Source organism: Ambystoma mexicanum, chromosome 13 (genome assembly GCF_040938575.1).
Source record: "Ambystoma mexicanum isolate Mex_15411 chromosome 13, UKY_AmexF1_1, whole genome shotgun sequence".
Classification (NCBI taxonomy): domain Eukaryota; kingdom Metazoa; phylum Chordata; class Amphibia; order Caudata; family Ambystomatidae; genus Ambystoma; species Ambystoma mexicanum.
Window position 1 is genome coordinate 728,193,571 of NC_090938.1, and position 12,830 is coordinate 728,206,400.

The following is a 12,830-nucleotide window of genomic DNA, read 5'->3' on the forward strand; positions in this document are numbered from 1 at the left end:
GGCTCGACGAAGCAGCCCAGAAAGGTCAGGCGCGTTTTGCTGTTGGTAGTTTAAGATAAAGTGCTATTGCTGAAGAGTCGATATGCTGTATGCTAGTGGCAGAGGTGTTGAGGTATGTCGGGTGTTTCAGTGTGGCCGGCTATGTGCACTTCTAGACCGGATGAGCATAGCCGTAGCTGCATTCTACAGTGTATGGATGTATGGCCGTGCCTGCAGCCTGTGTCCACAGATGTGTTGTTGGTATACGTACCGTAGTCTTCGATGTTGCTCGGCTGCAACAATCTTTGTCTTGTGGGGACGGTATGGTCTCCTTATTTGTGGTCTCTCTGGGGTGAGCATCTGAGTGGGGAGGGCGTGTGAGTTTATTGCAGTGTGCCACAGTGAAAGCTACTGGCTTCCCTGGTGTGTTTGTCAGGTAGGAATGTTGTTAATGGGGTGATACAGGGTCAGTCGATGCAAATGTTGCCATTCGTGTTGTAGTTGGAGGAGAAAGGTTTATTGTGGTCTGCCTCGTCAAATGCTACTGGCTTCCATGCTGTATTTAACGTGTAGGCGTGTTGTTGTGCATGGGGCGACAGTTTGTCAGGTGAGCCGCTGCTAATGCTGCCGGCATCAGTGCTGTGATTGGTTCATAGGAATGTGTTTGAGATGGGGAGATGTGTTCAGGATGAAGTTGGGAAGAGCCAGGTTATTAGGGCCTTTCTGAATTTCTGGTGCTTTTCAGTGCTGCAAATGTGTAGGGGTAGGGAGTTCCAGATAGTTGGTGCTTGGACGGAAAACGAGGACACGCTCAGTCTGGAGCAGTTGTGAGGTAGGACCACTAGGCGGTATGCTGTGCGGGATCTGAGATTCCTTGCACAAAGCATTCAAGCCCATGGCATCTGCGGACCTTCGGGTGATGTAATGGGAAATCCGCCTTTTTTGGTAGCCCTTCAGTCATCGCGTAGAATTGGGGAGCTGCAGGCATGATGGATCCCCAATCTTCTTCCAGAGAGACAGCAGTCCTGCAGATCCATACTTCCTACCTGCCAAAGGTGTCTGAATTTCCCACAAGGCACTATCCTGGTGCCTCTGTTTTTGTATTGCGCGTTGCTATGAACTAAAAGGCAAGGTTCTTAGTTGGGGATTGGACTAGAGTAAAAATATGGCAGTAGCATTTCAGACTCGTGCCTTGGGTGGCAATTTGCAGGCAGTCACATGGATATCCCCACGGCTTTTTTCAGGCACTAAGCGCTTCACTGCAGCTCCAGAACTGATGCGCAGTTTGGTGAAGCTGTGCTCTAAAACCTTTTTTTTTGTTTTCATCCGCATAGGTTCCTCCTCCCTGCATAGAGCAATGCTTCGTACTCTGCAGAAGTCTGGGGGCATAGTAGTAAGGAAAAGGCCACAACAGGGACTATTGCACTATTAGTAGGAAGCCACTTTCTGTCCATCCGCACTATCAATATCCCCCTAAAATATAGTTCGTCCTCTCTGTGGCAGGGGACTGAGGGAACGAAGCTTGGAGGACGGCGGCATGGGCGTGGCTGCACTCATGCGCCCATCTTTGCCTGCACGTTTACAGGGCAATAGTGTGCTTTTCTCTGTCATGGCACAGGTCCCGTCCTTTCCTGCTGGGTACCCCCATAATTATGGTGGAAAGGGCAGTAGTCGCTTCATTGGGTAAGCCTTCCTGTGTCTACTACTTGCCCCTTTATGAACTTGTCAATTCTGGAATAAGCCTGTATGAAATCTGCTGGTCATAGAACATATTATTAGCAATGAAGGAGGGTTTTGCCACCAATGGCATCCAGGCAGGGGATTTCTTCCATGATCATGATCTCTCCTTTTTAGTACTGGTCTTCAATTGAGCGAGTCCTTTGTGGTTAGAGACTAATTTTTTCATCCCACTTTTTACCCTGGCCGGCAAGTACCCTTCAACACGTGTACACCCCTAACTAATGCTGCAAAAAGATTCTTCCAACATTGGCGACTTGAATTCTCTTGCAGCCTCCACGCCTTCTGCATATGCTAGGTCACTGCCATCCATCTGTGGGTTTGGGGGTTCGAGGGTAAAACATAGTTAGTCTTCCAAGGCTGGACAATGCCGCCTGAGAGTCTGTGCTTGAGGGATGAAGTGGGAGACCCACGTGGGCCTGGGGAGGCAGCCGCGGGCAAGAGTATGGTTGCAGAGTTGAACTGACTGTGGATGTTACTTATCTAAAGTAATTCTCTGAAACATGAGGAAAATTGACCATTTAATGATGCATTTCTTGTATTTCCACTTGTGTTCCCTCTTGCCCTCCCTCTCATCCCAACAAACCCTGCTGTTAGGCATGCAACGAGTTCACGACTCATGTGATGAACCTGTTGCGGGAGCAGAGCCGCACACGCCCCATCTCACCGAAGGAGATCGAGCGGATGGTGGGCATCATCCACCGCAAGTTCAGTTCCATCCAGATGCAGCTGAAGCAAAGCACCTGCGAAGCAGTCATGATCCTGCGATCGCGCTTCTTGGATGCTAGGTGTGTGCCATTTCCTCCTGCCCTACAGCCAACCACTGATGTTTTTCATTCAAGATTGTGATGTATGCGGGTATTGGGTGTAGGATTCTAGCCTTGCAGTGGATGATTGAAGGCACTTCTGAACAATAAAATGTTCTCCAAGTACCTGACCCGTGAGTATAACTATCCCATTCGACATACTCTGCAAATGCTTACTTTTTTTTGCAGCTACCTCTTGAATTAAGACCATTGCTGGAAAAATATAGTATTAACACTCCCTCCTTATTAGAGCCTAGCCAGCCCTCCTAAGTCCTAACATGGCAAAATGCACACCCATATCTTTAAGTCTTAGAACCTCCCACACATGGACTGCAGTCACAGAGGGCGTTCCAACCACAAAACGCATTGAGGCCATACAAATGGGGAAAGGGCGCTATATAAATGACGAATACAATACACCACACATGGACATATACACTTGCGTATACACACACACACAGACACACAGACACACAGACACACAGACACACAGACACACAGACAGACAGACAGACAGACAGACAGACAGACACGCTCGCTCTCTCCTTAGAGACTGGGTAAATTCTGCACTTCCACTTCTACCACTTCAACTTTCACTGTAAAGTGGGCGGGGAGTACAGCCATTACTGTACTTCCTGTTACGCTTACTACCTAATATCGTATAGCAAGAAATTTGCCAATCCTACTGCAGTCTCCACCTCTTGCCATCCCGGCCTCTTTACACTGGCCTCTCGCTTCATAACCAAAACTCAGGACCCCCCTGTGCTCGCTCTCCTCTGCACCCCTTCCTTCTCCCTCACCTGCTCTTGGGGCCCCCCCCTCACCTTCTTCCCTTTACTTTCCTCTTTCTCGCACATACCACGAGATGAGATTTCTAGACCAGCCTCTCTATGAAAGTCTCCTCCAAACACGTGCTCCCTTGCGCCTCCAAAACTATCAAGAACAACATTTCATCCTTTGCTCCAGTCTTGGCTGATTTTTGCAAACACTCCTTTGCAACTGGCTCTTTCCTGCTGCCCCTTGAGCACTTCCGTGTGCACCCTCTCTTCAAAAAGCCTTCTGCTGACCCCTCCTGTCTGGCTATTTACCACCCTATCTCCATTACCCCTTTCTTGGGCAAACTCTTGGAGAAGTTGGTCCTCTCCCACTTAATCCACCACACTGAATCTGTTGGTTGACTCCACAACCACTAGTCTGGCTTCAGAGCAGCCAGAGGCACGGAAATTGCCCTCCTGAACTGTGTGAAGCCTTGCTCTCAAATCTCGATTCCAACTCTCCTTCTGTTCTCATCCTTCTTGACCTTTCTTCTGCCTTTTGATACGGTCAATCACGCCACCCTTATCAACCAGCTGTGATATCCTTGGCATCACAGACCTGGCACTGGACTGGTTGATCTCCATCCTCTGACCGATTTTCCCAGGTTCAACTGGGCTCTTTTCTCTCCCCCATCACACACTCCACCTGCGGCGTCCCTCAGGGCTGTATCCTCTCGCAGTGGCTCTTCAACATCTACTTTGCTCATCAAGCCCATTTTGTTCTCTTACTTCTCTCCTCCCTTCCAGTGTTATGCAGACGACACGCAGCTTTCCTTCAAGCTTCCTTCACTGCCTCCTGTTCCCCTCTCATTCCTGACTGTCTGACTGCTATTGAGGCATGGTGCGCTGCTAACAATCTCTACCTTGACGCCAGTGGGACTGAGATCCTTCTCATTAGGACCCCTGCTCCCTCCTTCCCTTTTACTCTGACTCTCTGACTGTCCTCCATGTGCCCCCTCCCCCTCTTGTGAGGCAAGAAATCTTGGTGTCATCTTCGACTCCGCTCTCGCCTTGTCTCCTCACATCGCAGATCTTGCCAAGAAAGCCCACTTTCAGCTGCACTTCATCAGAGACATTCTTCCTTTCCTCACTTTCCCCCAGAAACTCATGGTCTCCAGAGCGCTGGTTTTCTCTAGGCCGGACTACTGCAACAGCCTCTCCCTCAATATGCCTAAATCCTCCCTTCGCCCCATTGTAACTAATCCAGAATAGGACTGCAAGAGTTATCCTTAACCTCAAGCCCAGGGACTGCATCTCTCCAGCCCTAAAATCTCTCCACTTGCTCCTGGTTGTTGCGAGGATAACGTTCAGGACCCTCTGCATCATCCACAAGTCTTTCTGGGGCCTGGGACGCCACTTCCTTAAACTCTTCTATCCCTAAATACCACCCTGATAGAGCCCTTCAGTCTTCTAGCTCCAACTCTGCAGATCAGACTTTTCCAAGCAGAGAGTCGGGTGTAGATATCTTCTCCACAGGAGACTTCCTCTGGAATGGCTTCCCTGCCCCTCTCAGGCATGAGCCGGATCTCCTTAAGTTTCAAAAGCCTCTCAAGGCCCTCCTTTTCTCTTCTTCCTTTCCTCTTCTCCGCTAATGTCCCCGTCTGCCACAATTCGACTGGCTGCATGATTCCTTCGGAGTCCTACAGGGCATCAAGCCCTCCTCGCCCAGTCTACCCAAGCACTCCGTTCTCCTTTGCCCCCCAACATCCCCACAAACCTGCACTTGCCCTACAAGGCTTCATCCCCCTGTACTAGCCTGGCGGGGTCTACACCCCTACTGAGCGCAATCCAGCCCCGTCCTTGCTCTTAACATGTGGACCTGCACTCCCTGCTTTCCCCTGACACTTGTCCACCTGGCCTCCCCTTAGCACTCGCCTAGCCCAGGCCCCCCCCGTTACCCACCCCCCAAGCACTTGTGTGCTCTCCACTCTTCCCTTCCCACCTTAGCATTTGCGCAGTAGGACCGTTTTTGTGCTTCTTCATCCCTGTTCTCACCCCAGAACCCCCCCCAACCCCCTTAGTCTTGTGGCGCCTTTAAACACCATTTGTTGTATAAGTGCATTCTCCAGCATTGGATCTTTCATGGATTCACATGCTTAGAATATTCCCCGTCGTCAGGCTGGGAATCCTCGGTAAGTTATATAGACATTTTCCATAGGAAAAAATTCAGACACTTTTGTGTCCTATCCACGTCGTTTTGGGCCGTGCACGCCGGCGCCACTAGGACGTAGGGGTATATATAGCTCCATCCCCGCGGCTCCCTCAGATTTCAACCGTCTTCCAAAGTGGTGGGATTACCTCGCGTATCTACTATTTGGTTAGGCTGTTCTTCTGCGACTGTTTGTTCTTTTCAAGAGAATGTCTGGAAAGGCGTTGTTTCGTCCGTGTGCTACGTGCGGCCTTAAGAAGGTGTATGAGGGGGATGGTCATATGGACTGCATTTACTGCCTTCATCCTCACCACACGGCGGACACTTGTGAAAGCTGTCAGGGTTTCTCCCAGAAAACCCTCAAAGATCAGAAAAGACGCCTGGTCGATTGGCTCAACGACGGAGCGGGTGCGTACCCGGCATCGGAGGTGGGCTCCACAGCCTCAAAAAGTAAGTCGGAACCCCCGACGAAGAAGGCACGTGCTGCCGAGAAACGAACCTCGGAGTCGGCCGAAAGACGACCCTCGGAGAAACATTCGAAAGCCTCCTCATCTTCACACAAGGCTCCGTCTTCTTCCTCCTCATCTAAAAAGGAGAGTAAAGAATCATCTAAATCCTCCTCAGGAGACCGTCATAAGTCTACCTTGAGTCGTGAGGCCGCGGCCAGTAAGTCGGCCCCAAAAGCGGCGGGAGCACCTCAAGGCCCTGCGCCATTGGCTTTGCCGACAGCCCGCTCGTCGACACCTGTGTCATCGGCGGCTCCTCCTGCATGTCAGACTGCGGCGGTAGGAAACATATCGTCGACAGTGGTCCCGTCAATGGGATGGCAGCCGGAGGTCTTCGATCCCGTCCCGCCGGAGGCCCTGCTTCAACCAGAGGCGACTTTCTCCATCTCGTCAGCTGACGAGGAATGCGACACGGTCGCGCGCCCAACCGATCTGGGTCTGCAACCGACCAACGCAATGTCGCTCTTGGGTGTGGGTTCCATCCCTACTACCTCGTCATTACTGAACCCCCAGGTGGTTCTGTCCTTGGAGGTGCTAAATACGCTACAGAAACTGTTAAAGCGTTTGGACACATAAATACCCCAGCCTGGGGCCCCGACACGGATACAGTCTATGCCATTCGTCGACGAGCCGGGCCCGGCTCCTCGCTCGGCGACCAGGATTACGACCGCTTCCCACGCGCCGGAAGATTGTCCTACCCTGCAAGAAGAAGAACTACAGGACTCTGACCGTGAGGGATCAGGTTCAGACATCTCACTATCCCCCTCAAGGGACCCAACTTGGGACTCTGAAGCGGAGGTGGAAGCTCCGAGAAGTCCGGCACATCCATCGCCGCCTGACGACTTGGGTGCATTCTATGCCATGATGAGTAAGGCGTGTTCGGAGTTTGGCCTAGTTCCTGAAGAGGAGAAAAAGGATTGTTTTTTCTTTTTGATCATATGGGCAAGAGAAGGAAATCCATATTCGCCATCCTGATTTTGGATCATGTCTGGCAAGAGGGCCTGAAGACCATGCGGCACCCGTTCTCTGAACCGGCAGTGAAAGGTCTTTTGGAGAAGAAGTTCAAGGCTCCGGAATCGACTCCCAAGTGCCTGACGTCTCAACCTTCGCCAGAGTCGGTGGTATCGGCGGCGAGAAAGGCCAGGTCTCAACATAAATGCACGACCCCTCCAGACAACGAGGTCAGGAGACAAGACGCTTTCGGCAAGAAAGTGCTGTCCGTCGGCGCGACTACGGTAAAAGCAGCCAACTCCTTGGCGGTTATGTCTAGGTATGACAGGGAAATGTGGCACCGACTGGCTCCTATATTGGAGCATCTGCCCGAGGAACATAGAAAGTCTGCAATGTTGCTAGTGCGGGAAGGAGAGGAGGCCTCCAACCATGCTATAAATATTGCTGTCGACCTAGCCGAGTCCGGTTTTAAGCAAATCAATAATGGCGTAGTTCTACGTAGACAAGCCTGGCTCAAGTGCACTACGTTCAGACCGGAGGTGCAATATAAAGTCTTGGATATGCCGTGTGAAGGGGAACAACTGTTCGGTGAAAAGGTTGATGAAGCCTTGAAAGGCATGAAAGGGGATACTGACACGGCACGGTCACTCGGAGCCCTGCAGAGTCAGAGGGGCCTCTGGTAACTCCCGGTTTGGGTCATCTAGAGACCGAGGTTTCAGCAGACCCTCCTACTCGTCCCAAGGCTACAGGCGTGCGGCCCAATCCTCACGTAGAGGAAGAGATTACCAAAGCTCCAGACGACGGAGTGCCTACCCTTCATCGACGAAAGATAAACAAATCAAGAACCAACAATGACATGCTTCAGGGCGTCCTGGGGAGTCGAGTGTCTCGTCACATCGACGAGTGGGAGCGCATAACAGACCAATGGGTTTTAGACACGATTCATCTGGGCCATTCTCTACAGTTTAAGGGCAAGCCACCACACATTCCACCGGTGTTCTCGGCCCAGCCCCACCTTCAAGTACTGCTACAGGAGGTGGCGCTTATGCTGCAGAAAGGGGCAATAGAACTGGTCCAAGTGGCAGAAAAAGGACAAGGAGTGTTCTCCCGGTACTTTGTCGTCAAGAAACCAAATGGAAAATGGCGTCCCATTCTGGATCTACGAGCGCTCAACAAACTGCTGAAGAATTTAAAATTCAAAATGCTGACGCTTCAGGAGGTGATCCGATTGATACAACCCGGAGATTATTTGTCGTCACTAGACCTTCAGGACGCATAATTCCATATCCCAATGCGTCAACGGCACAAAAGATTTCTGCGGTTCGTCGTTGGACGAACCCACTATCAGTTCAAGGTCCTCCCGTTTGGCCTAAAATCGTCCCCCAGGATGTTCACCAAATGTCTGGCTCCAATAGCAGCCTGGCTCAGAAAGGAAGGTCACCATGTGTACCCTTGGTACACATGGTGACCTTCCTTTATTTAGACGATTGGCTAGTGAGGGGACTGTCTCCAGAAAGGGCACAAGAAAGCCTAGATGCCACCCCGGCCCGCCTGCAACGTTTGGGCTTCACAGTGAACTTCGACAAGTCCTCGTTAAAGCCTGCAAGGACCTTGGTCTTTTTGGGAGCAGAGTTCCACACACAGTCGGGACTGGTGAAGCCATCCCCCGAAAGGATTCACAGACTGCAACAAAAGGCATCGGAATGGGAGATCGACACCAAAGTGTCAGTACGAAGGAACATGTCCCTGCTGGGGACCATGTCGTCCTGCAGACCCTTCATAAACAACTGTCGCCTCTTCATGAGGCCTCTTCAAGAATTCTTGGCGGATCGATTGGACACAGACTCGAGGACGCTGGTCGGACAAGTTGGCCATCGGCCAGCTCGTGCAGGCGCTTCAATGGTGGAGAATCTCCATACACCTAACGAAGGGAATGTCCTTACTGGAGCCTGCGTTCCAGAAGACAGTGGTTACGGATGCTTCTCTAACTGGGTGGGGAGCTCATCTGGACTCCTTACAGGTTCAGGGTCGTTGGTCATCGGAAGAGTCCTCCCTCCACATCAACCTGCTAGGGTTGAGGGCGGTGCGTTGGGCCCTGAAATCTTTTCTGCCACAGATAAAGGGCTCAGTGGTGAGAATAATGACAGACAACACGACAATCATGTTTTATGTACGGAAGCAGGGTGGAACTCGCTCCAGGAGCCTGTCGACGGAAGCCCAGGAGATCTGGCATTGGGCCCTACAACACGACATACATCTGTTGGCGTTCCACTTACCAGGAGTAAAAAATGTGCAAGCAGACGCTCTCAGCAGAGAGATGAATTGTCTACACGAATGGGAACTGAACGATCAGCAACTGCACCGGATCTTCGCGGAATGGGGTCATCCGGCCCTCGATCTCTTTGCCACAAGAGACAACAAGAAATGCTCCCAGTACGCGAGTAGGTGGCCACAACTAGACTCGCTAGGGGATGCATTCTCCTTCCCGTGGACGGGCAAGTTTCTGTATGCCTTCCCCCCCATTCCCTCTCATCCGTCGGACTCTGCAATGGATCCACAGATATCCTTGTCGGGTGATCCTGGTGGCCCCGTATTGGGCCAGACAAGTGTGGTTCTCCGATCTACTTCACCTCTCAGCGGCAGAACCAATGAGGTTCCAGAAGATCCCCAACCTTCTGTCTCAGGAGAAAGGGACCGTTTGGCATCACGACACGGACAGCCTCAGTCTGGCGGCCTGGCTCCTGATTTCGCCGAGTTTGGCGCGTTAGCGAATCCGTGGATTGCCGTCGTATTTTGGGCGCCTTCCACGAACGCTTCATACACATACAAATGGAAAAGGTTCTGCATATGGTGCTCCGGTCAACCTGGTCTGGTCCCGCGGGCGATCACACCGGAACAACTCCTATCATACTTGCTGCTCCTGGCAAATAACGGGTTGTCTGTTTCATCCATAAAGGTGCATCTAGCTGCCATCTCGAGATTTACTCGGAAGAGACATTCCACTCCACTGTTCAGTGACCGCCTAGTTAAACACTTTCTTAAAGGGTTGTTTAGAACCTTTCCTCCCAAGAAGAAGTTTCCTCCTATCTGGAGTCTGAACTTGGTCCTGGCAGCCCTGATGAAACTCCCTTTTGAACCAATTTCATCGACATCATTAAAATTCTTCGTCTCGGAAATTGGCTTTCCTGGTGGCCATTACTTCTGCTCGTCGCCTGTCGGAAATACAAGCTCTAGTGATCGACCTTCCGTATTTGAGGTTTTTCAGTAATAAAGTAGTGCTGGCCACTAACCCCCATTTCATACCTAAAGTGCCTTCCGTGTTACATAAACACGCTGCTATAGTGTTGCCTACATTCTTTCCAACACCGTCTTCAGTAGCAGAGAAGACTCTCCATACATTGGACGTGAAAAGAGCTTTGAAATTTTACCTCCATCGCACTCAAAGCTTCAGAGACACGAGACAACTCTTCGTAGTTTATGGCCCTGCGGCTAGGAGTAAAGCGATTTCAAAACAAGGACTATCCAGATGGGTGTCTTCAGCCATTTCATATTGTCATTCCAAGGCCGGAAAGTCGACGGCTTTGTGGTCCGGAATTCCGCTGGGGGACATCTGCCAGGCGGCTTCCTGGTCGGTACCACACATGTTTACCCGGCATTACTGTCTCGCACAGCAACATGCTGAAGATGCACAGATGGGGCGGGCAGTACTACGTCATCTGTTCCAATAAGGTAAGCCCCAAGTGGGTTGCATCCTTCGGCAACTATGCTTTAAAGTGTCGTGTCTTTTACAGTTAACATGCTATAATGTAATGTGTTGCCATAGTAAGTGAGCACTGTGCTTGTTTGTTGGTTTGCATACACGCCTCCAATGTTGGGGGATACTGCTATACAATCTATTCTAAGCATGTGAATCCAGGAAACATCCAATGCTGGAGAAGGGAATAGTTTCTTACCTGTAACTCCATTTCTCCAGCATTGGTATCTTTCATGGATTCACATGCGCCCGCCGGCCTCCCCTTAGCATGCAAACCAGAGATCCCCCCTTACTACTTTGGGGGCTGAAATCTGAGGGAGCCGCGGGGGCGAAGCTATATATACCCCTACGTCCTAGTGGCGCCGGCGTGCACGGCCCAAAACGACGTGGATAGGACACACAAGTGTCTGAATTTTTTCCTATGGAAAATGTCTATATAACTTACCGAGGATTCCCAGCCTGACGGGGAATATTCTAAGCATGTGAATCCATGAAAGATACCAATGCTGGAGAAATGGAGTTACAGGTAAGAAACTATTCCCTTATAAATGCACAATGAATAAATGCCTACATGCTTTTTGCCCAACTGTGTTAGTCAGCCATATTCTGCAGTTGGCCTGATTGTGTAAGGTACCCATATTCCTGCACAGCTAACCCATTTCTCTCCTCGTAACTTGGGGCAAGGCACAGTCTCATTCTACACACCCTGCACTCACGTATAAGACAAACACTACTGCACAACACCTCTGCCATTCAAATGAAGCTACCTTTAACAACACACATGCGAATTGTAGCTTCTCAGATTCTCCATCTCCTTAAACAAAACCCACCCCTGCTTAGTTCATAGTTTACCTCCGCTGCGCCCTTCCACATGCCATTCTGACATGGGTGACTAACAGGGTCTTGGCCACCCTCACATAACTTTAGTGGCTGAAATATACATATGCATAATATCACCCCCCAAACCTCTCCCAAATTTGCACTCCGGTCCCTCGGACAATGTTCAACCAACAGCGCGTTGAGACCATAATTATGGTGAAAGTGGCTATAAAAATGACAAAAAAATGAAGACTATTGAAGGCTTCCTGGCACACGCCTCCCTTTTTTTAAAATTTTTTTTTTTTTACCACACCTGGTTCCACTTGGACCACTGTTGGATCAGAGCGAGTCTCAAGATCCATCTGCTTTCGTAAAACTAGTAATTACACCGCCATCCTGCTCTTGCATTTCTATCACTGGTCACGTTGCGCCATCTCTTGTCCTACGAAAAGAAACGTGCTGGTGTTTGCGCTGCTAAGAAGACTTCGTTTGGAAACGTGCTGCTTTATTTTTGTTTCGGGGCAGTTGTGCACTAGACATTGATTGCCGCCTTCTCTGGCATCTCCCCTTTCCCTTAGAAGAAAACGGAGAAACTTCAGTAAACAAGCGACGGAGGTACTGAACGAATACTTCTACTCTCACCTCAGCAATCCATACCCCAGCGAGGAAGCAAAAGAGGAGCTCGCCAAGAAATGTGGCATCACCGTGTCGCAAGTAAGTGCTGCAAGGGCATGCCATGCCCCCCCCTAGTGTGCATGATGTCCACAACGAACTGTTCAGAGGAGCTGTTCTCCTGGTTATGAACCCTACCACCACCACCGCCCTCATATATTCTGTTTTAAATGGTTTATAGTGACATTTTCCAATTACAGAATGTCGGATGCAAAAATTTCGAAAAAAAGGCGCTTTTTTTTCGAATGTCTTTCTTTTTATTTTCTGTTCGAAATGGGGGGGGGTTCCCCCTCCAACTCCCCTTTTTTTATTTTTTTTAACCCTTTTTTTAACACACGAAAGCAAAAAAAACATGTAAATTAAAAAATGACATATTCAAGAGAAAAAATTCGGCCAATTTATTTTCTACATTTTTGTCATTCGACATTATGGATTCAACATATTAACTGGACACCGTTTTAAATACAGGAAACTGATGCGGTCATAGGATAAACTATGTGATGCATGAGTCTATGGACAAAATGTTATAGCAATCGACTTGTCCCCTAAAGTCTGCATGTGGCCTATATTAATAAAATCTGGCATTAAGACATACAATCACATTGGTAGCAGAATGGCAGGATAAATGCATGTCCATTCGTA

The 12,830-nt window shown here is 49.9% G+C and overlaps 1 protein-coding gene across 2 annotated transcripts in view; it reads left to right on the forward strand.

Moving 5' to 3' along the window:
- The window catches only part of PBX2 (PBX homeobox 2), a 157,403-nt gene that overhangs the window by 98,717 nt on the left and 45,856 nt on the right, over nucleotides 1-12,830 (forward strand). For both annotated transcript variants that reach the window (XM_069634944.1, XM_069634943.1), the window contains exons 4-5: nucleotides 2,314-2,504; nucleotides 12,095-12,230. In XM_069634944.1, coding sequence (XP_069491045.1) covers nucleotides 2,314-2,504; nucleotides 12,095-12,230 — 327 coding nt within the window. The remainder of the gene's footprint in view (nucleotides 1-2,313; nucleotides 2,505-12,094; nucleotides 12,231-12,830) is intronic.